The 24864-nt window shown below is 44.9% G+C and overlaps 3 protein-coding genes across 3 annotated transcripts; 1 reads left to right on the plus strand and 2 right to left on the minus strand.

Moving 5' to 3' along the window:
* Positions 1–414: 414 nt before the first annotated feature.
* Positions 415–2163, minus strand: LOC115142204 (short neurotoxin 7-like). The gene is made up of 3 exons (XM_029681662.2): positions 1922–2163; positions 898–999; positions 415–760 (listed from the first exon to the last, which is right to left on the minus strand). Exons 1-3 carry the CDS (start codon positions 1974–1976, stop codon positions 675–677), a joined length of 243 nt encoding a protein of 80 aa, XP_029537522.1. The 5' UTR covers positions 1977–2163; the 3' UTR covers positions 415–674.
* Positions 2164–4698: 2535 nt separating this feature from the next.
* On the plus strand, positions 4699–16533 carry LOC115141952 (V-set and transmembrane domain-containing protein 5-like). Its single transcript, XM_029681380.2, has 4 exons — positions 4699–5043; positions 15394–15720; positions 15989–16132; positions 16255–16533. The coding sequence occupies exons 1-4, from the start codon at positions 4968–4970 to the stop codon at positions 16284–16286; spliced, it is 579 nt and encodes a 192-aa protein (XP_029537240.1). The 5' UTR covers positions 4699–4967; the 3' UTR covers positions 16287–16533.
* LOC115141951 (mediator of RNA polymerase II transcription subunit 17) lies at positions 16527–23787 on the minus strand. Its single transcript, XM_029681379.2, has 12 exons — positions 23713–23787; positions 23065–23329; positions 21855–22018; positions 21185–21404; positions 20922–21058; positions 20601–20835; positions 20216–20346; positions 19828–20012; positions 19458–19595; positions 17525–17642; positions 17105–17264; positions 16527–16949 (listed from the first exon to the last, which is right to left on the minus strand). Exons 2-12 carry the CDS (start codon positions 23303–23305, stop codon positions 16741–16743), a joined length of 1938 nt encoding a protein of 645 aa, XP_029537239.1. The 5' UTR covers positions 23306–23329; positions 23713–23787; the 3' UTR covers positions 16527–16740.
* Positions 23788–24864: the final 1077 nt, after the last annotated feature.

Below are 24864 nucleotides of genomic sequence, written 5' to 3' on the forward strand. Positions count from 1 at the left end.
CGAAAACAAAAGCAATCTACACACTGATCAAGCATACTTTTTTTCGGAGGAGAGTGGGGTTGAGATGCCAGGTGAGTGGTACAGGTTCTCCATAACTCCCCCTCATTGGAGGGATTTAGATAATCCTGCCTGCCCAGATGCATACGGCCACGACAGGCCAGCATTGTCCCCGTCTGGTGACCCACATCCCAGCAGAAGGCCATGAGCCAGCATGACCCACTCAGGAGCATCCGGAGAGAGAGGAGACTAGGAGAGGCTACACTAGAATCACAGCTCAGGCATTGGAAATCCTCATTACTGTTACTGCTTTGAAGGACAGCAGAAACAGTTGAGAGTCGTTCAAAGGGCTAGATTGTTTTGCGCGACAGAAAGTATAATATTGCCTTTTTTAAAGATTATCACAAACAATAGCACTGACTTTGCTGATAACTTCTTTATTGAGGAAAAATGTACTTACTATGACTGTGATATGGGTTGTCTCAACTAGCTATCTTGAGATGAATGCACTAACTAAGTCGCTCTGGATAAGAGTGTCTGCTAAATCACTAAAATGTAAATGTAATTCATTGAAAGGTTATAATGTATCCCATATTCTAAAGTATTTCCCACACAACATTCAACTGTATCTAAACAGAAGGTGTGTAGTCAGTGGTGATGGTTCTCCATGGATCATGTCAGTTCTCACACAAGTCACCCTGGCAACAGTAGGCGTTGACACCCGAGACACACATCTCCTCGCAGGTACGAGTCACTGTGTCCGCTGTGAAGGAAAAGAAGGAAGTAGAAAATGTTTGAGCAAATTACAGATGATTATTCCGCTCAGTTGATTAATAATACATCAATATTTTTGATACAGATTGAAAGGACTGACTGAAAGAAGACAAGTGGAATATTTACCAGTCACCACAGTTCTGCAGTACATGCTCGATGGTGGACATTCTGTCTCTTGCTTGCAGTCAGCATCATCCTCTTCACAGGTGTAACACCTGAGTGTGAGCACTGTGGAGAAATTCACATTTAGAGCAGAAGTGATGATAGGATTCTTAAAGTGTGGATCATCATTAGCTTATCAAAAAACAGTGGTGGAAAAAGTACCCAATTGTCATACTTGAGTAAAAGTAAAGATACCTTAATAGAAAATGACAAAAAATAAAAGTGAAAGACATCTAGTAAAATACTACTTGAGTAAAAGTCTAAAAGTATTTGGTTTTAAATATGTTTCAGTAGCAAAAGTAAATGTAATTGCTAAAATATACTTAAGTTACAAAAGTAAAAGTATAAATAATTTCAAATTCCTTATATTAAGCAAACCAGATGGCACGATTTTTTGTTGATTTAATTGAGGGATAGCCAGGGGCACACTTCAACACTCATACATCATGTACAAACAAAGCATTTGTGTTTAGTGAGTCTGCCAGATAAGAGGCAGTAGATGACCAGGGATGTTCTCTTGATAAGTGTGTGAATTGGACCATTTTCATATCTTAAGCTTTCAAAATGTAACTGGTACTTTTGGGTGGCGGGGAAAATGTATGGAGTAAAAGTAAAAGTTTTCAAAAATATAAACAGTTAAGAAAAGTACAGATACCCCAAAAACAACTTAAGTAGTACTTAAATATGTTTTACTTAAGTACTTTACACCACTGCAAATAAATAAATTGGCATTGAGAAAGTTAGTTGTAAGTCTATCAAGAGGAGTGTGAGCATTTTCATTCCTTACTAAGTTGTTGAAGATCCTTCACTGTTATTATAAGATCAAACTTTTCCCCGAACAAACATAGTTCAACAACATCATGCAACGTAGGCTACATATGAATCATTTTGCCCTGGACCTGAAATGGAGTTTTTTTAAAGCACACCTCAACCAAGAGTTGCATCTATCATATTTATAAACCAGTCTATATTTATTACGTTTGCTCACCTTGAGTGTTACAGAGCAGCACCAGCAGCACGGTTGTCAGTAGCAGGGTCCTCATGTTGTCCAGTAGTGTGAAGGAGTAATGTACAGGTACGGCGTTTGTACTGATACACCTTGCACTGTACTGAGTACTCACCTAAACAGACTAGTTTATTTCATTGTGCGCTTACATTAAATGCATTCCTTCCCCCTTCGTTTTCTAAGACAAATTCAAGCAATGCAGCGAGACAAGGAGGAGGAGCAACGTCAGTGGAGGGACTGGTGAAGTGGTTTTTCAGTCCTCTCTATGTTCTAAGAATGCATTCTTGCCAGTGGATCTGGCATCAGCATCTGGGCATGCAAATCAGACAATAGAGTGTTGTCCCCATTGCTGGGAAATAACCAGGAAATAACCTGGTTAAATAACCTAACCAGTTGGACTGCATTCTTTCATTACAGTCCAAACAACTAAATGAATAGAACTTCACAAGCATAGTCCTATTCATTATCTTAAAAATGCATTACTTTCAGAAGTTTTCATATTGGTAAGCAGGGACCAACTGGGACCAGAAATTAGGCATTTCTAACACACCGGCCCATTTTTCCTCCAGATGCCCCATTATTAGCCAAATAATTATACATATGTGCAAAAACACCAACTTAAACAGGCCCATTGTGCTACAGATCGATCAGCCCATCTGGCATTTGCCAGAACTGCCAGTCTGTGTCTGTAGGAATGTATGACACAGATGACATACAGCATTACAACCAATAGGCTACTAAGGAATACATCTGTTTTTCAAAGACTTCATGGAAATATCTCACATAAGGTTAAGGTTTGCATGGCCTTGCTAAGACTAGTAGCTGGTAGGGAGTAAAGTTACCTTTGATGAAACCTCTCCAACCTTTCCATCTCACATTGCCTTATAGTTGCAGTTGGGTCAAGGCTGCTAGAACAACTACTACATGTTTACCTATATTTAATTGGGGTGGCAGGTACCCTAGTGGTTGGAGCGTTGCTGGATCGAATCCCCGAGCTGACAAGGTAAAAATATGTTGTTCTGCTCCTGAACAAGGCAAGGCAGTTAACCCACTGTTCCCCCGGTAGGCTGTCATTGTAAATACGAATTTGTTCTTAACTGACTTGCCTAGTTAAATAAAGGTTAAATAAACATTTTAATGAAATTGAAGGGACCCAAAATGCCCTTTGAAACCAAATCACTTTACAGCACATCACATGCTGATTTGTGTGGAACTGAGTAGTGGCAGTGGTTAACAGTGCCCCCTTCAGGTCAAATATAGTCATGTTGGCATTATGTTCAATAACGCCAGCTCTCTTGTCTACCAGTCAAGGTTACGTCCTCACCAGGGGAGAACTACTGCCCACTCTCATTGAAGCCATGTGAGTTCAAAGCCGATTTAAAAATCCCGGTACTGCAGGCATTGTTAGCAGAAAAGAGGACACAGCCATTAAAGTGAATTGAAAAATGTGAATCTTCATGTACCTCCGCAATGGTTCGTTGGACAAAGTTTATGCGGAAATGAATGGTATTTTTGTAGGGTTTTTGGATAAACACCGAAAATAAGGTCTGTGGTAAACACAGGTTTTTTTCTATGAGATAATCTTCATCAGCTACACAACAATTTGTGAATTTTTAAGCATTTGTGTCATTTAAAAAGCACATAAAGACTTCATAATTTATAAAGATCATGTTAACTAACTGATATTATCTCATAGTACAAAACATATAAGATCTCCTAAGCCTGTGTTTACCACATACCTTTTCAACGTTTATCTCAAAACCCTATTCTTTCCCCATAGGATGGCTGAATGAACCAGAGAGAACTCATTCCCGGGCTTTAGGACTACAAGTTGACGAGCTCTATTGATTCTTCACATAGGAATGAATGGTGTCGATGGCTTTGTCCAATCATATGCAGTCATTGGTCCTCACCCCAAAAGTAGACAGGTCTACCCCCAAAAAAATGTTTAAGTGGAATATACAAACTTAAGAATCCTTTTTAAACTTTGAATACACTACAAGTTTTTGTATTTCCTGCAATGCAAATTAAGATCCTACTTCTGTACATTGATTGGGAGTGGTTGAATAAGTGACACAAAAACCACGACTCATCTAATCCAATTCATACATAATACAGTGTTACACCAAAACCCTTTAGATAGGAGAAAGGCTGACTGCAGACTAAAACAGAAGGATCACAGTTCTTACATTGATCCTTGACTAAACAAAACACATTTTGAGGAAAGAAAATACTTAGTATTCTAAGCTATTGCAACAGTGACCAGGCGGCCAATAGGCAAAGACGATTTGTGATTTACTACATTGCAACTTTTATTCATGTGGTCATCATAGAGAGGTGCAGTCCTCTTAGAATAGATCTATGAATAGACACTCCTTCCTGTCTGGCCTGCTCAGCAAGGTGTGTCCAAACTCGAATACCAGTTATTCATCCCACGGTGGTGCGTACAGGGAGACAGTACAGGGTGGCAGTACAGGTGTGTCTCTGTGTGTGTGTGTGTGTTTCTGCATGAGTGTGTGTCTGCATGTGTGTTTACTCTGTTATTGCCTCCCTCCCTCCCTCCCTCCCTCCCTCCCTCCCTCCCTCCCTCCCTCCCTCCCTCCCTCCCTCCCTCCTCCCTCCCTCCTCCCTCCCTCCCTCCCTCCCTCTCTCTCTCTCTCTCTCTCTCTCTCTCTCTCTCTCTCTCTCTCTCTCTCTCTCTCTCTCTCTCTGTCTTTCTCTCTGTTAGTTTGAATGTATACACAGTAATCTCCTCCCGATCCTGTCTGATAGGTGAGCTGCCGTTGCACAGGCAGAGCAGCTTAGGTAGCCAGAGAGCACAGAACTGAGAAGGACAGAAGAGAACATCACCAACAAAAGAGAGATGTTTTCCACCAGAGTAAAACATTAACAATACACTGAGAATAAAAAGGAAGGAGAAACACAGGAAAGAATGGACTTTCAGAGAAGAGTAAAGCGAATGCTCCAGAATGCGAAATGACCCAGTAGACACTCCGTACTGGTGAGAATATATGGACCTGGGGATCTAATGTGGCCTTTGCGGCTCTGGGACGCACAGGAAGTCGCTCTTTTCCTCAGCCTCACATTGTATGTGTGCCACCTAGGTATGTATCCTACCCATACATGGAAACACTTCTGTCAGCATGTATTCATATATGGAAATACTGATTTGAATGTGTTTAAATAGGTGAGTACTTGTGTGTTTAAGGGCATGCCTATGTTTGCCTCAGGGTGTATGATGTATGCCAATCACTTGCAGAAGAAACTTTCTTCTGGTATCAGTTGACTAACTTTGAGTATTCTCCAACATTTGCTCTGATGTGGTTTGTACCGGTGTATCAGAATAATAGTACAGTTAGACACACAGTGGTTTGTTAATTCACCAAAACTTTGATATGGAATGATGGTGTCAAGACATTCTTCTGGCAGCCAAATGTTTCTCTCCACACTGTAACAAAATTAGTTGTGCATGCTTCATCTTGAGTGCACGCTTCATCTTGTGTACACACACACCTTTAGTTGGACTGGTGCGTCTGAGTCAGTAATTCACATTGATTGCAACACATCTTACATGATAAAACAACCGAAAGCAAGTAGCCATGTGGGTAATTCAAAACCCATCAATCAATCAATCAAATGTATTTATAAAGCCCTTTTTACATCAGCAGAGTGCTTATACTGAAACCCAGCCTAAAACTCCAAAAAGCAAGCAATGCAGATGTAGAAGCACGATGGATAGGAAAAACTCCCTAGAAAGGCAGGAACCTAGGAAGAAACCTATAGAGGAACCAGGCTCTGAGGATTGGCCAGTCCTCTTCTGGCTGATAACGGTGCAGATTTTAAGAGTACATGGCCATTTAGGCCAGATTGTTCTTCAAGATGTTCAAACGTTCATAAATGACCTGAAGGGTCAAATAATAATCACAGTGGTTATAGAGGTTGCAACAGGTCAGCACCTCAGGAGTAAATGTCAGTTGGCATTCAGAGCATTCAGAGGTTGAAAAATGAGGTGCGGTAGGGAGAGAGAGAGACAGAGAGAGAGAGAGAGAGAGAGAGCGAAAGAGGGAGGGTCGAAACAGCAGGTCCAGGACAAGGTACCACGTCCGGTGAACAGGTCGGGGTTCCATAGCCGCAGGCAGAACAGCAGAAATGAAGATCTCCCCCACCGCACGAGCCTGAGTGGGCACAAAACCTGACCATTCGAGTATAGCAAAAAAGGCCTGGCACGACGTGATGCACCCCTCATAGGGATGGCATGAGAGAGCACTAGCAAGTCAGTGACTCAGCCCCCGTAGTATGGTAAGAGACAGAGAATCCCAGTGGAGAGAGGGGAGCCGGCCAGGCAGAGACAGCAAGGGTGGTTCATCACTCCAGTGCTTTGCAGTTCACCTTCGCACCCCATGGGCCAGACTATACTCAGTCATATGACCTACTGAAGAAATGAAACTACTGAAACTTAAAGGTCAAGACCGAGTCTGTCTCTCTCACATAGATAGGAATTCCATAAAAAGTATATTGGAGAAAGCCCTGCCTCCAGCTGTTTGCTTAATTATTCTAGGAACAATAAGGAGGCCTGCATGACCGTGGGGTACGTGTATGTAATGCTTTGTAGGTTAGCAGTAAAAGCTTGAAATCAGCCCTAGCCTTAACAGTCAAGATTCTAGCGGCTGTATTAAGCACTAGCTGAAGTTGATTTAGTGCTTTATCCGGGTAGCCAGGGAGTAGAGCTTTGCAGAATTCTAATCTCGATGTGACAAAAGCATGGATTGGCATTTCTGCGTAATTTTCTGACAAAAAGTAAAAGATGTTTGCAATGGTTTGAAGATGGAAAAAAGCTGCTCTTGGTCCTTTACAGTTTTATTTATTTATTTGAATTTTACCCCCGTTTCTCCCCAATTTCATGGTATCCAATTGTTAGTAATTACTATCTTGTCTCATCGCTACAACTCCCGTACGGGCTCGGGAGAGACGAAGGTTGAAAGCCATGCGTCCTCCGAAACACAACCCAACCAAGCCGCACTGCTTCTTAACACAGTGCGCATCCAACCCGGAAGCCAGCTGCACCAATGTGTCGGAGGAAACACTCTGCACCTAGCAATCTGGTTATCATGCACTGTGCCCAGCCTGCCACAGGAGTCGCTAGTGTGCAATGAGACAAGGATATCCCTACCGGCCAAACCCTCCCTAACCCAGGCGACGCTATGCCAATTGCGCGTCGACCCACGGATCTCCAGGTCACAGCCGGCTGCGACAGAGCCTGGGCGCAAACCCAGAGTCTCTGGTGGCACAGCTAGCACTGCAATGCAGTGCCCTAGACCACTGCGCCACCCGGGAGGCCCTCACAGTTTTATTTTGATACAACTGTACAACCATTGAGATTAATTGTCAGATCAAACAGAAGATCGCTTTGTTTCTTGAGACCTAGAGCTAGCATCTCTATTTGGTCCAAGTTTAAAAGTAAAAACATTTGCCGCCATTCACTTCCATATGTCTGAAACACAGGTTTTCAAGGTAGGCAATTTTGGGGATTCACCATGTTTCATCAAAGTGTCATCTGCATAGCAGTGAAAGTTAACATTGTGTTTCCGAATGACATCCCTAAGAGGTATACACTGAGTGTCCCAAACATTAGGAACACCTGCTCTTTCCATGGCAGGTGAATCCAGGTGAAAGCTATTATCCCTTATTGATGTCACTTGTGAAATCCACTTCAATCAGTGTAGATGGGGAGGAGACAGGTTAAAGAAGGACTTTTAAGCCTTGAGACAATTGAGACATGGATTGTGTATGTGTGCCATTCAGAAGTTGAATGGGCAAGACAAAAGTTTATGTGCCTTTAAACGGGGTGTGGTAGTAGGTGCCAGGCGCACTGGTTTGAATGTGTCAAGAACTGCAATGCTGCTGGGTCTTCATGCTCAACAGTCTCCCGTGTGTATCAAGAATGGTCCACCACCCAAAGAACATCCAGCCGACTTGACACAACTGTGGGAAGCATTTGAGTCAACATGGGCCAGCATCCCTGTGGAACGCTTTCGTAGAGTCCATGCACTGATGAATTGAGGCTGTTCTAAGGGCAAAAGAGTGTGCAACTCAATATTAGGAAGGTGTTCCTAATGTTTTATACACTCAGTGAAAACAGTAGTGGTTCTTAAATGGAACTTTGAGCAACACCGAAACCATCCACATAAACGAACTGATATCTTCCTGTCAGATAAGATCTAAAGCAGGCAAGAACTTGTCAGAGTATCCAAGCTAGTTGGAAGAATTCCAATTTGTTGGAGAGCTATTTGCGTTCCAATTTTCTGGAAGCTTGCTTCAGGGCTTGGGTATTTTCTGTATATCAGGGAGCTAGTTTCTTGGGACAAATGTTTTTGTTTTTAGCAATGTAACGGCATCTCAAATCAAATCAAAGTTTATTTGTCACGTGCGCCGAATCCAACAGGTGTAGACCTTACAGTGAAATGCTTACATACAGGCTCTAACCAATGGTGCGAAAAAAGGTACAGTATGTGTGTGTGTGTGTCTGTAGGTAAGTAGAGAAATAAAACAACAGTAAAAAGACATTTGAAAAATTAGCAAGCTATATACAGACACCTGTTAGTCAGGCTTATTGAGGTAGTATGTACATGTAGATATCGTTAAAGCGACTATGCATATATGATGAACAGAGAGTAGCAGAAGCGTAAAAAGAGGGGTTGGCGGGTTGTGGGACACAATGCAGATAGCCCGGTTAGCCAATGTGCGGGAGCACTGGTTGGCTGGGCCATTTAGGTAGTATGTACATGAATGTATAGTTAAAATGACTATGCATATAAGATAAACAGAGAGTAGCAGCAGCGTAAAAGAGGGGTTGGGGGGGTCACACAATGCAAATAGTCCGGGTAACGATTTGGTTACCTGTTCAGGAGTCTTATGGTTTGGGGGTAAAAACTGCTGCGAAGCCTTTTTGTCCTAGATTTGGCACTCCGGCACCGCTTGCCATGCGGTAGTAGAGATAACAGTCTGTGGCTGGGGTCTTTGACAATTTTTAGAGCCTTCCTCTGACACCGCCTGGTGTAGAAGTCCTGGATGGCAGGCAGCTTTGCCCCGGTGATGTACTGGGCCGTAGGCACTACCCTCTGAAGTGTCGGAGACCGAGCAATTGCCGTACCAGGCAGTGATGCAACCTGTCAGGATGCTCTCGATGTTGCAGCTGTAGAACCTTTTGAGGATCTCAGGACCCATGCAAAATCTTTTTAGTTTCCTGAGGGGGAATAGGCTTTGTCGTGCCCTCTTCACGACTGTCTTGGTGTGTTTGAACCAATCTAGTTTGTTGTTGATGTGGACACCAAGGAATTTGAAGCTCTCAACCTGCTCCACTACAGCCCCGTCGATGAGAATGGGGACGTGCTCAGTGCTCCTTTTCCTGTAGTCCACAATCATCTCCTTAGTCTTGGTTACGTTGAGGGATAGGTTGTTGTTCTGGCACCACCCGGCCAGGTCTCTGACCTCCTCCCTATAGGCTATCTCGTTGTTGTCGGTGATCAGGCCTACCACTGTTGTGTCATCAGCAAACTTAATGATGGTATTGGAGTCGTGCCTGGCTATGCAGTCGTGGGTGAACAGGGAGTACAGGAGAGGACTGAGCACGCACCCCTGGGGAGCTCCAGTGTTGAGGATCAGCGTGGCAGATGTGTTGCTACCTACCCTCACCACCTGGTGGCGGCCTGTCAGGAAGTCCAGGGTCCAGTTGCAGAGGGAGGTGTTTAATCCCAGGATCCTTAGCTTGGTGATTAACTTTGAGGGTACTATGGTGTTGAACGCTGACCTGTAGTCAATGAACAGCATTCTCACATAGGTGTTTCTTTTGTCCAGGTGGGAAAGGGCAGTGTGGAGTGCAATAGAGATTGCATCATCTGTGGATGTGTTTGGGCGGTATGCAAATTGGAGTGGGTCTAGGGTTTCTGGGATAATGGTGTTGATGTGAGCCATTACCAGCCTTTCAAAGCACTTCATGGCTACGGACATGAGTGCTACGGGTCTGTAGTCATTTAGGCAGGTTGCCTTTGTGTTCTTGGGCACAGGAGAGGGTATTTCGCGAGGTTAAGTTTAGATCCTTGGTTAGGTGGTTAACTGATTTTTGTACTCTGGCGTCCTTGGGTAGGTGGAAGGAGTCTGGAAGGGCATTTAGGAATGTATAGCAAGGGTTTTAATAATCCTTGGTTGTGGTCTGAGCTAATTATTTGTTGCGATTGCAAACCTAATAAAATGCTGGTCCTATAGTCCAGGATTATGAGGAAAAATATATATTCCATGGGACAAAACTAAATCCAGGGTATGATTGTGACAATGCGTAGGTCCGAAGACATGTTGGACAAAACCCACTGAGTCGATGGTGGCTCAAAAGCCTTTTGGAGTGGGTCTGTGGACTTCTCCATGTGAATATTGAAGTCACAAAAAATGTGAACATTATCTGCCATGACTACAAGGTCCGATAGGAATTCAGGGAACTCAGTGTGGAGCGCTGTATACGGCCCAGATGGTCTGTAAACAGTAGCTATAGAAAGTGATTGAGAATGCTGCATAGACTTTTTTTTTGTAAATTGAAATTTGCTTTCATGCAACACCTCCACCTTTGCAGGATGCTCAGGGGATATGGTCACTAGTGTAACCAGGAGGAGAGGCCTCATTTAACACAGTAAATTCATCAAGCTTGAGCCATGTTTTAGTCGGGGCCAATCACATCATATGAATAGTGATTAGTTCATTGACTATGACTGCCTTTGAAGTGAGGGATCTAACATTAAGTAGTCCTATTTTGAGATGTGAGTTATTAACACAATCTCTTTCAATAATGACGACAGGAATGGAGGTCTTTATTCCAGTGAGATTGCTAAGGTGAATACCGCCATGTTCAGTTTTGCCCGACCTAGATCGAGGCACAGACAGTCTCAATGGGGAATACTGAGCTGACTACACTGACTGTGCTGGGAACAGACTCCACTAAGCTGGCAGACTGGCTAACACCCTGATGCCTGCACCCATCTCATTGTGGAGCGAGAGGAGTTAGAGACCTGTCTATGATGATAGATAAGATGAGAGCACCACTCCAGTCTGTCACTCCTCAGCAGGCCAGACTTGGTCCTGTTGGTGGTGAGTACCAGGAAGAGGGACAGTTATGTAAAAATTCTATATTTTGGGAGGGGCAGGAAACAGTTTGAGTTGTGTTATTCTGCTGTAGAGCTCATCACTCCCCCTAACTGGGAGGGGGCCAGAGACAGTTACTCAATGCCAACACATCTTTCTAGTTAAGGTACACGCCAAAGTTTTGTTGCGCTTGGTGACCTCTGACTGTTTCATCCTAATATCGTCGGTGCCGACATTGATAACAATATGCCTATAACCTACACTCTTCAGACTAGCCTTTACGTCGGTAACCCTGCCCCCTGGTAAACAATATATGATTGCTGGACAATTATTTTCAAGTCTAATATTGCGGTTAATGGAGTCGCCAATGACTAGTGTTTTCAATTTGTCAGAGTGAATGGTGGGAGGCTTCGGTGGCTCAGACCGGGTAGCGGGTGGAGGAGAGACCTGGAAAGTCTTGGGCTCTGACTCCGGCTCTGACTCCGACTCGTTGGTTGGTGTGGGGTTGAGCATGCCGACAGCATTTCTTTCCAGAAGCCATAAGCTTGTTTGGCAAGTTTCAAAGAAGACAAACTAAGGACAACCTGTTATTAAAGAGAGTGACGCAGCAGGTTCACAGTACCTGGAGGAACCTGTTCTATAGTATAATATATTTCTCAATTCCTAACATTTCTAACATCTTACTGGTCTCAAGACTGACTTGGACATGACTTAGCTTTCAGGCTTATAGGCGTGCACATCATTGACGATCTAGAATGGTCCCTTCACACAGACAGTGTGGTGAAGGACGTGCAACAGCGCCTCTTCAACCACAGGAGGCTGAAGAATTTCGGCATGGCTCCTAAGACCCTCATGAATTTCTACACATGCACCATTAAGAGCCTCCTGTCGGGATGTATCACTGCCTGGTACAGCAATTGCACCATTCGCAACCGCAGGGCTCTCCAGAGGTTGGAACGGTCAGACCAACACATCATCGGGGGCAAACGGCATGCCCTCCAGGACATCTACAGCACCTTGTGTCACAGGAAGGCCATCAAGGACCTCAGCCATAAGCCATGGCTATTTTACCCACTACCATCTAGAAGGTGAAGACAGTACAAAAGCTGGGACCGAGAGACTGATAAACTGCTTTTATCTCCAGGTCACCACTAGCCATCCTTCACCCAGCACCCTGCCCTGAACCTCACTGTTACTAGCAGGCTACCTGGTACACTAACCTGCACCTTATAAAATTGCATTTAATAATGTTTACATACTGTACTGTTTTTCCCACTTTATAGGTACATTGCATTCGGAAAGCATTCAGACCCCTTGACCTTTTCCACATTTTGTTACATTTTGCCTTATTCTAAAATGGATGGGAAAAATGTTCCTCATCAATCTACACATAATACCCCATTGCTCTCTGAGGATGTGTTGGTACCATTCTTTATTCATGGCTGTGTTCTTAGGCAAACTTGTGAGTGAGCCCACTCCCTTGGCTGAGAAGCAACCCCACACATGAATGGTCTCAGGATGCTTTACTGTTGGCATGACACAGGACTGATGGTAGCGCTCACCTTGTCTTCTCCGGACAAGCTTTTTTCCACGTGCCCCAAACAATCGGAAAGGGAATTCATCAGAGAAAATGATTGTACCCCAGTCCTCAGCAGTCCAATCCCTGTACCTTTTGCAGAATATCAGTCTGTCCCTGATTTTTTTCCTGGAGAGAAGTGGCTTCTTTGCTGCCCTTCTTGATATCAGGCCATCCTCAAAATGTCTTCGCCTCACTGTGCGTGCAGATGCATTCACACCTGCCTGCTGCCATTCCTGAGCAAGCTCTGTACTGGTGGTGCCCCGATCCCGCAGCTGAATCAACTTTAGGAGACGGTCCTGGAGCTTGCTGGACTTTCTTGGGCACCCTGAAGCCTTCTTCACAACAATTGAACCGCTCTCCTTGAAGTTCTTGACGATCTGATAAATGGTTGATTTAGGTGCAATCTTACTGGCAGCAATATCCTTGCCTGTGAAGCCCTTTTTGTGCAAAGCAATGGTGACGGCACGTGTTTCCTTGCAGGTAAACATGGTTGACAGAGGAAGAACAATAATTCCAAGCACCACCCTCCTTTGGAAGCTTACAGTCTGTTATTCGAATTCAATCAGCATGACAGAGGGATCTCCAGCCTTGTCCTCGTCAACACTCACACCTGTGTTAACGAGAGAATCACTGACATGATGTCAGCTGGTTCTTTTGTGGCAGGGCTGAAATGCAGTGGAAATGTTTTTTGGAGATTCATTGCATTTGCATGGCAAAGAGGCAATTAATTGCAATTCATCTGATCACTCTTCATAACATTCTGGTTTATATGCAAATTGCCATCATACAAACTGAGGCAGGAGACTTTGTGAAAATTAATATTGTGTCATTCTCAAAACTTTTGGCCACGACTGTAGATATGAGATGAGTAATGCAAAATATGTAAACATTATTTAAATGACTAGTGTTACAATTATTAAAGTGGCCAGTGATTTCAAGTCTATGTATATAGGGCAGCAACCTTTGCTAATGATGGCTATTTAACAGTCTGATGGCCTTGAGACAGAAGCTGTTTTTCAGTCTCTCTTGTACTGACCTAGCCTTCTGGATGATAACAGGGTGAACAGGCAGTGGCTTGTGTGGTGGTTGTCCTTGATGATCTTTTTGGCATTCCTGTGACATCGGGTGCCGTAGGTGTCCTGGAGGGCAGGTAGTTTGCGATGGGCAGACCGCACCACCCTCTGCCTGCAATTGCAGGCAGTGCAGTTTCCATACCAGGCGGTGATACAGCCTGACAGGATGCTCTCAATTGTGCGTCTGTAAAAGTTTTTGAGGGTTTTAGGTGCAAAGCCAAATTTCTTCAGCCTCCTGAGGTTAAAAAGGCACTGTTGCGCCTCCTTCGGCACACTGACTCTGCTGTTTCCTGAAGTCCATGATCATCTCCTTTGTTTTGTTGATGTTGGGTGAGAGGTTATTTACATGGCACCACACTCCCAGGGCCCTCACCTCCTCGATGTCTCGTCATTGTTGGTAATCAAGCCTACTACTGTTGTGACGTCTGCAAACTTGATGATTGAGTTGGAGGCGTGCGTGGCCACGCGGTCATGGGTGAACAGGGAGTACAGGAGGGGGCTAAGCATGCATTCTTGTGGGGCCCCATTGTTGAGGATCAGCGAAGTGGAGGTGTTGTTTCCTACCTTCACCACCCAGGGGCGGCCTGTCAGGAAGTCCAGGACCCAGTTTCACAGGGCGGGGTTCAGACCCAGGTCCTTAAGCTTAATGATATACTTGGAGGGTACTATGGTGGGGCGGCAGGGTAGCCTAGTGGTTAGAGTGTTGGACTAGTAACCAGAAGGTTGCAAGTTCAAACCCCCGAGCTGACAAGGTACAAATCTGTCATTTTGCCCCTGAACAGGCAGTTGACCCACTTGTTCCAAGGCTGTCATTGAAAATAAGAATTTGTTCTTTAACTGACTTGCCTAGTTAAATAAAGGTAAAATATAAAAAATGGTGTTGAATGCTGAGCAATGAACAACATTCTTACATAGGTATTCCTCTTGTACAGATGGGATAGGGCAGTGCGATGGCGATTGCATCGTCTGTGGATCTATTGGGGCGGTAAGCAAATTTTTGTGGGTCTAGGGTGTCAGGTAAGGTAGAGGTGATATGATCCTTGACTAGTCTCTCAAAGCACTTCATGACGACAGAAGTGAGTGCTACAGGCCGATCGTCATTTAGTTCAGTTACATTTGCTTTCCTGGGTACAGGAAACAATGGTGGACATCTTGAAGCACGTGGGGTCAACAGACGGATAGGGAGAGATTGAATATGTCTGTAAACACTCCAGCCAGCTGGTCTGCACATGCTCTGAGGACGTGGCTGGGGATGCTGTCTGGGCCAGCAGCCTTGCGAGGGTTAACGTGTGTATTGTTTTGTATTTTCTAGGTATTACTGAACTGAAGTTTGAAACACTAGCATTTCGCTGCACCTGCGATAACATCTGCAAATCTGTATACGCAACCGATAAACTTTGATTTGAGATGAGCGAAGCGCTAGAATCACATGCCAATGAGCCATCTCAAAGTAATTTGATGACAGCAACCCCATCAGTATGAAATAGGCCAATATAAATGTAAAAGTCTGTGTTTGGAATAATATGTTCAATAAAACATCAGTGTGTGGGTCATAATATGTTGATTTATCTGATTCTAAAATACAAATCATATATATCAAGTTCTCTCTATCATATATTAACCAGCACTGTTCCTCTCTTTCCCTTCCTCCCTCCACTATGTACGTCCTCCGGCAGCCGGAGCCATCTCCATACAGTCTCCACAGCAGAGTCTGACCAGGCCTGTCCAACAGGATGTATTGTTCTCTGTAGACATCGCCTGTGTTGGGACTCCCACCATACAGTGGACCTTTATGTCTGGCAGGTTGGGCAGAGACATTGGGGCGTGGCAACCTGGTGGGTTTACCAATGTATCAGAGGACTACATGGACAGAGTCCACACATACACTAATGGATCTATGGGACTGTCGGACCTACGTATTCAGGACGCCGGCTTCTACGTGATCACTGTGACTGAACTGTCCGGGAGCAGCAAAGATGAAGGATTTGTCTTGAAGGTGGAAGGTGAGTGAATAGTGGGTGCAGGCCTGTATGACAATGTGGCATTCTGCTTTAGGCTACAGTGTTAGTGTTTCATCATAGCCGACATTTACAAGAAACCCTTTATGGAACTGTTTTCCTCTCAGTCCTGGAGACGGTTTCTGTAGCGGCCTTATGGTGTTAATGAACAGTATCTTTACAAGTAGTTCAGTACAAGTGACCTTCATTTCTGAGTAAGCTAGTTAGTGGAAGTGAGAATGAACATGGTGTGTTCTCCTTCCCTGTGTTGTAGAGGTTCTGTATGAGGACCTCCAGTACCTGGCAGTGTTTGCTGTAGGGCTGGCCTCCCTGGCTGGCTTTCTCATGGTCTCCATGTGGCTCATGGACAAAGCCTACAGCCAGATCAAGGCATGGAGACAGAGGCGGCAGATGCCAGGTAAATTATTTTAGAATGCTTTTTGGTGTAATAGATACATTTAGTAATTCAACGACTCAAGTTTAATTGTTCTTGTGTGTACTTGGTTTGTGTGTCATTGAATCTCATGTTTTTCTCTCCAGAGAATGATGTAACGGACCTGCAACCTCTCTGATATGAAGATCTATGAGACAGCCAGATGACACTGCCCAACAACCAATCTGAGCTCAAATTAAAGACTAATGTTAAGCGTCCACAGCATGTAAATATGACCGGTTTACTGATTCCAGGAACAGATGAAGGATTGTCAACCTTACGTGCCTCAAGACGAGCTGCATGTATTATTTTACTGTACACACAACAGCTGATATTAGTCCCATGCTATTTTATGTAAGGAAACACACTGACAAGTGGAAACAAATAATATATTTATTTTCACAGCTGAGTTTTTTTTTACTGTAACAACATTTGAAATATATATTTTTTTTTACATCGACACGGGTAAGTCAAATGTCCAAGCAATTATACTAACATCAATGCATGATTTCAACAAAAGTGGACCAAGTTTGTTTTCTATGTGCTGAATCCTATCAGAGACAGCAAGAGAGAGAGTGTGATAGTGGCCAGACCTAAGGACAGGGGGTGAGGGCAGCCATGAGAAGCTCCATCTTGTAGACAAAGTTGCGTCCCTCCATCTTACTCCAGTGGACCTCCTTGTAGGGCCCTCGCAAGTGGTTCCACTTCCCATCCTGGATGACGTCAGACTTGGGCAGCTCCTTGCTTTGGCTGCGTGGGAACTGGACCAGGACCTTACAGCCGCTCTCTGGACCATTACGCACTGCAGAAGATGCATCACATTCATTTGGACAAATGTTACCATTATCTTATACATTTCAGTCATTCCAATCATTATATTAGTTTTCAGACTAAATTAGTTGTTTAAGGTGTATACCATCCAATATGCCAGATTGATTGATTGATTGAAGACGGTACCTGAGATGGCGTATTCCCCGTTGGAGGAGGCGACAGTGATGGCCGAGGCATTACCGATGCTCTCCACAGAGCCCAGGCCCACATGGTTACTGAAGCTCAGAACATGCCAACCCATCACCTTAGCCAGCTGCTGTACCGCATGGACCTGGTGCTGAGACATCTGTAGTACCAGGGCAGAGACACAGGGGACACCGTTACTCACACTGGTTCAGACAGGCAGCTACAAAAAGGCTACATCAATACTTTGAAATTGATTTGAATAAAAGTTTCCCTGGAGCAATAAGCCAAGTGAAGAACTAGGTCTAGCAAATGTTATGCACTTTAGAATATATAGCTGGCTTCTAGCTATACTTGAGTGTAATACAGGGTCCATAAACAGCAGTTGGCGGTGATGTGACAGCAGTCATTGTGTCCCTTGACCTGGGAGAGAAGGAAGTCCTGCAGCTCCTGTTCCTGGTGAGAGAGTGTGATGACACGGCCGTCCCTGTGCACCACTCGTATCTGCTCAACCCCTATGTTCAGCTGCAGCTGGATAGACCTGCACACACCCACACAGAAGGTCATGGAACATTCTTTCTTCATGGTCAAAGTTTATTGCTAGACAATACTTTTTATTTCTACCGAATGTTGAAAAAGCTGAATAATTGCCCAATTAAATTGGTGGTAATTCATTAAGGTGAAACCTCTTCTTCTGTTATTCCAGCAAGGAAGCTAACTTTTCCCCCTTTAATTTATTCTCACCGTATATTGAGGCCGTATTACAACCGGCCGTGATTGGGAGTCCCATAGGATGGCGCACCATTGGCCCAGCGTCAGCTGGGTTTAGCCGGTGTAGGCCGTCATTGTAAATAAGATATTTTTCTTAACCAACTTGCCTAGAAGATATGTTGACACTTCCTGGCCCAGAAGTATATTCTCTAAACACTGTCCCTTAAACCATGTAGAAAGAGTACTCTCTGCCTCTGTTGCTCTGGCCTAGCCAATCCTCCTGGCTTTAACAGTACTCTGCCTCTGTTGCTCTGGCCTAGCCAGTCCTCCTGGCTTTAACAGTACTCTGCCTCTGTTGCTCTGGCCTAGCCAATCCTCCTGGCTTTAACAGTACTCTGCCTCTGTTGCTCTGGCCTAGCCAGTCCTCCTGGCTTTAACAGTACTCTGCCTCTGTTGCTCTGGCCTAGCCAGTCCTCCTGGCTTTAACAGTACTCTGCCTCTGTTGCTCTGGCCTAGCCAATCCTCCTGGCTTTAACAGTACTCTGCCTCTGTTGCTCTGGCCTAGCCAGTCCTCCTGGCTTTAACAGTACTCTGCCTCTGTTGCTCTGGCCTAGCCAATCCTCCTGGCTTTAACAGTACTCTGCCTCTGTTGCTCTGGCCTAGCCAGTCCTCCTGGCTTTAACAGTACTCTGCCTCTGTTGCTCTGGCCTAGCCAGTCCTCCTGGCTTTAACAGTACTCTGCCTCTGTTGCTCTGGCCTAGCCAGTCCTCCTGGCTTTAACAGTACTCTGCCTCTGTTGCTCTGGCCTAGCCAATCCTCCTGGCTTTAACAGTACTCTGCCTCTGTTGCTCTGGCCTAGCCAGTCCTCCTGGCTTTAACAGTACTCTGCCTCTGTTGCTCTGGCCTAGCCAATCCTCCTGGCTTTAACAGTACTCTGCCTCTGTTGCTCTGGCCTAGCCAGTCCTCCTGGCTTTAACAGTACTCTGCCTCTGTTGCTCTGGCCTAGCCAGTCCTCCTGGCTTTAACAGTACTCTGCCTCTGTTGCTCTGGCCTAGCCAATCCTCCTGGCTTTAACAGTACTCTGCCTCTGTTGCTCTGGCCTAGCCAGTCCTCCTGGCTTTAACAGTACTCTGCCTCTGTTGCTCTGGCCTAGCCAATCCTCCTGGCTTTAACAGTACTCTGCCTCTGTTGCTCTGGCCTAGCCAGTCCTCCTGGCTTTAACAGTACTCTGCCTCTGTTGCTCTGGCCTAGCCAGTCCTCCTGGCTTTAACAGTACTCTGCCTCTGTTGCTCTGGCCTAGCCAGTCCTCCTGGCTTTAACAGTACTCTGCCTCTGTTGCTCTGGCCTAGCCAGTCCTCCTGGCTTTAACAGTATTCTGCCTCTGTTGCTCTGGCCTAGCCAGTCCTCCTGGCTTTAACAGTACTCTGCCTCTGTTGCTCTGGCCTAGCCAGTCCTCCTGGCTTTAACAGTACTCTGCCTCTGTTGCTCTGGCCTAGCCAGTCCTCCTGGCCTTAACAGTACTCTGCCTCTGTTGTTCTGGCCTAGCCAGTCCTCCTGGCTTTAACAGTGCTCTGGCCTAGCCAGTCCTCCTGGCCTTAACAGTACTCTGCCTCTGTTGCTCTGGCGTGGCTCCTGCTCAACTTACTTGCAGATCTGCTCGTAACCCTGGGAGGTGATGAGGACTTTGACACTGGACTCGTACACGTCGTTGATGTTGGACCAGTGGGCCTGGATCTGGGGGTCTTCTATACGGCTGGCCAGGCTGTCGATGGTCCGCGCCGTCCTGAAACAGACACGAGTGATGGACTTGCAGTCAATGTTGATTTGCTGTCCTGTAAAATGTTTATTCAGTAACATATTGTTTCATTGTGCAAACATTTTCATGATTTGTGATTTGACAAAAAAAGATAAGGGGTGCTTTGAGTGAAACAACAAGCCTGACAGAAGAATATTATAAAAAAATAAAACAGTATGACAGTATGAGCTTATCATTGATGTGGTGTTTTTGTGCCTACCTGCTGCGTAGGAAGATGTGTTTGGCCTGTTTGATGATCTTCTCCAGTAGGCCCTCATTCTGCTGCAGGTTGGAGATCTCAGCCTTGTCATAGGCCATGGGCCCTGCCATACGCTGCCTTTTGTGGCCAAAGGGGGCACTAGCCGGATGGGGCATCACTATCGAACTCAGGGTCTGCTTGTGGAACTGTGGGTGGGAAGGGCGGGGCATTTGATCAATATGTATCACAGTTCACACAATCAGCATTGATACACACATGTGCATATGTACAAGGTTAAATAAAACAAGGAGGGCTTAGTTTGGTCAGTATCTGTCTGAGTACGTCTTTGGTCAACAATATAATTACTATATGGCCAGAATTCTCCACCCAGAAAGACTGGCGGACCCACCTCTCTCATGAGTTGGTGCAGGTTGTGTTCTAAAACGTAGAGGTGGTCGTCGGGTTTAGGTTTCTCTGGTGACGCCCTCTGGTTCTTCTTCTCTCCAGTGGAGTGACACAGAGAAATGGACAACTGGAGACCTGCAGGGAGGATAGACAACCTTAATAGTGGTGTAATACAGAAATCTCTTAAGATTAGGACTCTGCACAGCTGACGAGGGGTGAATAACAGCAAAATAACAGCTACTGCATCTCTGGACACTTAGAACGCACTACTCCAGGTAACAGACAACAGCAAAAAAACACATTGATTTAGCAAAATGCATGGTTTCATGGAGTATTCATTTTCCATAGGCTACAAGAACTCTCCTAAAAGCATTGTGAAGTGTCCTCACCTGGGAAGGGTTGAGAAATGATCTGGTTCTTGACTACGATGTGGGGGATCTGGGACTTGATCTGAACCGCCTCCCGGGACAGCTGGGCAAAAATCTCCTTACAGAGCAGCACATTCTGGGCAGCTTCCAGCTTCACATGCCACGGCTGAGTGCCTGCTTTAGCTTTAGGCTGCCTCCTGAACAGACTCACAGTGCCTAGGTCACCTATGTCAGGGGCTTGTTTCTGGATTGAAACCTGGAAGACAACACAATGTTTGAGAGGCCAGGCCGAACATCAACATTATCACAATGAGGTATGTTCCCTGAGCAGTATCTATTCACTTTGATGTAAGCTGATCCCTCCAGATCACTGGGGATCTGGACGTTCAGTGGACAGTAGTCCTCCGGGAGCTTCTTGTCCAGGTCGATGTCCGTGTTCTTTATCACCTCAAAGGTGCCGGCATGAGGAAACAAGGATCCTGCAGAGAGATACATGGCATTAGAAATTAGCTATATAATGTCATAAAAACAATGAATGTGCAGAAGGTGGTAAATACTACAATGACACTAAATGAGACATTTGAGCAGAGTTAATGCCTCCACACCTGCGCTCCTGTAGCTGAGGTCTCCCAGGATCTTGTCTCCTACTTTGCGTAGTTTCCACTGCGAGCGGAGCCGCAGCAGCTCTGAGTTGAAGTCTCTCTGTCTCCGGTTCTCCTGGTTCTCTGCCACTGACTTGCTTAGTTTATCTGCCCCCTTCAGGAGCAGCTGAGCTGCTGTGGCCAAAGACTTCTTCTTACTGATGAGCTGGAACACCTGTGGCGTCTATAGTAAGGAGTGAGGTAGGGAGGTCAGGGGAGAGAGAGTGAGGTAGGGAGGTCAGGGGAGAGAGAGTGAGGTAGGGAGGTCAGGGGAGAGAGAGAGAGAGTGAGGTAGGGAGGTCAGGGGAGAGAGAGAGAGAGTGAGGTAGGGAGGTCAGGGGAAAGAGAGAGAGAGTGAGGTAGGGAGGTCAGGGGAGAGAGAGTGAGGTAATAGGTTCATGTCAAATAGTCATGTGGCTTCATCTCCTTCATCTGCAGTGACCTCAAAACACAGGATAGATCAAAGTAAGCAATGTGTTGGATGTGTATTGTGTACCAGGAATTAGCTTTCATTATCAGTTTAGTTATTCCACGTCAGTGCAAATGAAGACAGAATGAAGAAAGAACCACTTAAGACTACTGAGATGCATTGAAAAGATTGAAGTCCTGAGTAAAGCCACTTAGCTAGGCCTACCTTTCCGGCTGAGGGGTCCTGGGACACTGGGTCCAGGGCCATGTACTTCTTCTCCTTGACTACGCTGAGGACGTCGTATAGCACACACATCTCTGTCAGGGAGCTGCGGAGGTTGTTACGCACAGAGTCCCAGGGCCACAAGGACGGCTGGAACTTCACTGTGGCTGGAAGGAGGAGGAGCAAGTATCAATCAACCATTCTGTTCAGATCAACTCCCTTCAGAGCTGTTAATAGAAATAATAAGTGTTGCTTCAGATTTGGGCCAGGTACATACCAGTATTGCGATACTCATTAGTATCGTGGCAAGGAAACAAAACACAAAGCGGATTTAACTTTTTAGGAAAACAGACCTAATGTTGGAAACAAATGTCAATGTTGTCATCCAGTCATATTTATTTATTTTCCAAGCTATAGCACACAATGTTTTACAGACAGCAGGTTTTCAAAGGACCAAAGAGTTAGTTCTGCTTTGTGTTTTCATTTTTGCCATGGAAAACATATTGTGCTATTGGTATCATTGCAGCCGTGCTACAGATGTCTATCAGATGGTCTCAGGAACATAAGGTTTTTCCATAATAACTCTCCAAGGCAGAAATAATACCTTTACAGTCAATTAATGAAGCTGGTGTAGACTGTCGTTGGAAATTCAGTACTGAGAGAGATTTGGTCATTTCTTCAAACAATCATCTTTATTTAATATCAATTAATTATTGCAATAATGAGGCTGGTCGACCCCCCCAGCCTTGAGTGTTGGACCAAGTAATCTAACCTTCACACATATGCTGAGTACTTTATATTGCTGACACTAACAATGCTCAGCCATGGTTGGTTCAACCCCCCTCATGCAGACCAAAGAGCATCATAAGCCACTCTGAGTTCATCCTGTCGTTATCTGCATGTGGGTTGTTGTCTTAACCCAAACCCTGGCTTAGTTTCCTAGATGCAAAGATGATTTTGAGACAATGAGAGATTGTTCTACTCCTAAGCTATCTCTAGGAAAAACACATTATTGTCTATGCAATGTTGTCTTTAACTCATTTGTCAGCTCAAGCAATCTCTGCAGGGAACTAGAGTGGAGACCATAAAAACACAGACACTAACAGGACAGAAATATCCTCATATTTGTTAAATATTAATATCAAACAAAATCAGGTAAATGTGTAATTTTTCTATCACAAGACAAACACAATGTTTCCATGGGGTGACATACCTTCATCCTCCTCTGGCTCTTGCTTCCCCCACTCCTGGGGGTCCCTGGGCTCTGTTTCCACCCCCTCTTCATCGGAGTCTGATCCCTGGCCAAAGTCGATCCTCTGGGCTAGCTTGGCCAGGTTCTGGGACATAGACAAGGGAGGGACATATGTCTCCATGCCATCCAAAGACACCTCCTGGACCTGCTTCTCGCAGGACGACTCGATGCTGACACGCACTGCTGGACCACTACCCGACATGTTGATGGCGAAGAGGAGTCCCACCTAAAGCAAAACCATTCTAATCACTACATTTTACCCACCATAACTATGATGATCACAGACCATGGGCAAGTTTAGACAAATAAGGAGCTAGCTAAAAAGTCTACAGCTATCCATGTAGAAAATATAGTTGGCTAACTTAGCTAGTTGGCAATGAGTGATGCTAGGCATTGTCACATACTGTAGCTAGTTAAGTTTAGCATTGGCTAACAACAGATAGCTAGCTAAACAAAGGAAACAAGCCAGTCCGATTAGCCTAGTATAAAATCCAGCTCCCTAATGCAGATTACAATTAGATACAAGTGGAATACAATTTATGTTATACAAACGATTTTCTACAGAATGTGAGATAGATAGCTAACTAGCTATATATAAATATAGCTCACCGTTAAGAAAAGGTCGACTTTTGCAATGTCTTCTTCGTGTGTACTGTCCTGGAAACCTACCACTGGTCGTGGGCTATGCTGCCACCTACAGTGCATTTCAGTGTACAATATGGGTACGTCCCACACATACTGTGTGTTCAGGCAATTTTGTGTTTAATAACTGATAAAGAAAACAATTTCGTCAAGTATTTTGTTTATTAAAGGTCCAATGCAGCAGTGTTTAACTCAATATCAAATCAAAAGTCAATTTTATCTCAACAAAGAATCTATCAGCAAAGTCAGAGCTAGTAAGAGGGAAAAAAGTAAGGTGCGAGTTCACGAAATGCATTTTGGGGTCAGGGTCAGGAAGGGGTGCGAGAGGGGTGCTGTGTGATTATTTAAAAGACTCTTTGAAGAGGTAGGGTTCAGATGTTTTTGGAAGAGGGGCAGGGACTCTGCTGACTTAGCTTCAGTGGGAAGCTGGTTCCACCATTGGGGTGCCAGGAAAGAGAAGAGCTTGGACTGGACTGAGCGGGTGCTGCCCTTTCGTAGGTGTGGGAGGGCTAATGAGACTAGAGGTGGCAGAACAGGGTGTTTATAACTAAACCAAGATAGACCACAGCCTGTCGTTTCCAATGGAAGCCTGACTGTGTGGCAATTGCACAGAAAAATGAGGAGAATAACGTTCGGGCAGATGAGCGCATCACAGAGACAGAAAGAGGAGGAACAAAATCGGTGAGCCTATCCACTGGATTTTATTTGGCCAAACAAACATGGCATTTTTACTTTGTTTTATATTAATTCGTTTTTTCTTCTCTCCAAAGTCTTATTGAGGCTAGGAAGAAGGCCATACAAGTGGAGAAGGAGTGGGCAGCAAAAGTGGCCAACCTCCCACCCCTTCCACCCAACCCAATTGAGGTACAATACATGTTTAGGATTCAGGCACATTGTGACCTGTGGTCTTAACTTTCAAAAGTTGTATTATGAACCTGTAGGTTTGGGATGGGAAGTTCATAATCAGATGCAGTATGAAACAATGGGATACAGAACCCACACAACATTCTGAAAGCACACATTTAAAACTATTCCATTGTAGTACGAGCTAACAGTCTGAATGGAACTTATCAAAACAATACCAGAAAATATATTCTTAACATTTTTGTGCATTTCATT

The sequence above is a fragment of the Oncorhynchus nerka genome, linkage group LG14 (assembly GCF_034236695.1).
Source record: "Oncorhynchus nerka isolate Pitt River linkage group LG14, Oner_Uvic_2.0, whole genome shotgun sequence".
Taxonomy (NCBI): Eukaryota; Metazoa; Chordata; class Actinopteri; order Salmoniformes; family Salmonidae; genus Oncorhynchus; species Oncorhynchus nerka.

Bases quoted from the DNA above. Each gene is read 5' to 3' on its own strand.
- LOC115141951 (XM_029681379.2), bottom strand. From the start codon at position 23,305: ATGTCGGGTAGTGGTCCAGCAGTGCGTGTCAGCATCGAGTCGTCCTGC. The intron at 21,405-21,854 runs GTAGGCCTAGCT...TCCTTACTATAG, and splicing joins AGGACCCCTCAGCCGGAAAG to ACGCCACAGGTGTTCCAGCT. The intron at 17,643-19,457 runs GTAAGTTGAGCA...GGGTGTGTGCAG, and splicing joins GGTTACGAGCAGATCTGCAA to GTCTATCCAGCTGCAGCTGA.
- LOC115142204 (XM_029681662.2), bottom strand. From the start codon at position 1,976: ATGAGGACCCTGCTACTGACAACCGTGCTGCTGGTGCTGCTCTGTAAC. The intron at 1,000-1,921 runs GTGAGCAAACGT...ATTTCTCCACAG, and splicing joins GCTGCTCTGTAACACTCAAG to TGCTCACACTCAGGTGTTAC. The intron at 761-897 runs GTAAATATTCCA...TTTCCTTCACAG, and splicing joins CTGCAGAACTGTGGTGACTG to CGGACACAGTGACTCGTACC.
- LOC115141952 (XM_029681380.2), top strand. From the start codon at position 4,968: ATGTGGCCTTTGCGGCTCTGGGACGCACAGGAAGTCGCTCTTTTCCTC. The intron at 15,721-15,988 runs GTGAGTGAATAG...CCTGTGTTGTAG, and splicing joins ATTTGTCTTGAAGGTGGAAG to AGGTTCTGTATGAGGACCTC. The intron at 16,133-16,254 runs GTAAATTATTTT...TTTTCTCTCCAG, and splicing joins ACAGAGGCGGCAGATGCCAG to AGAATGATGTAACGGACCTG.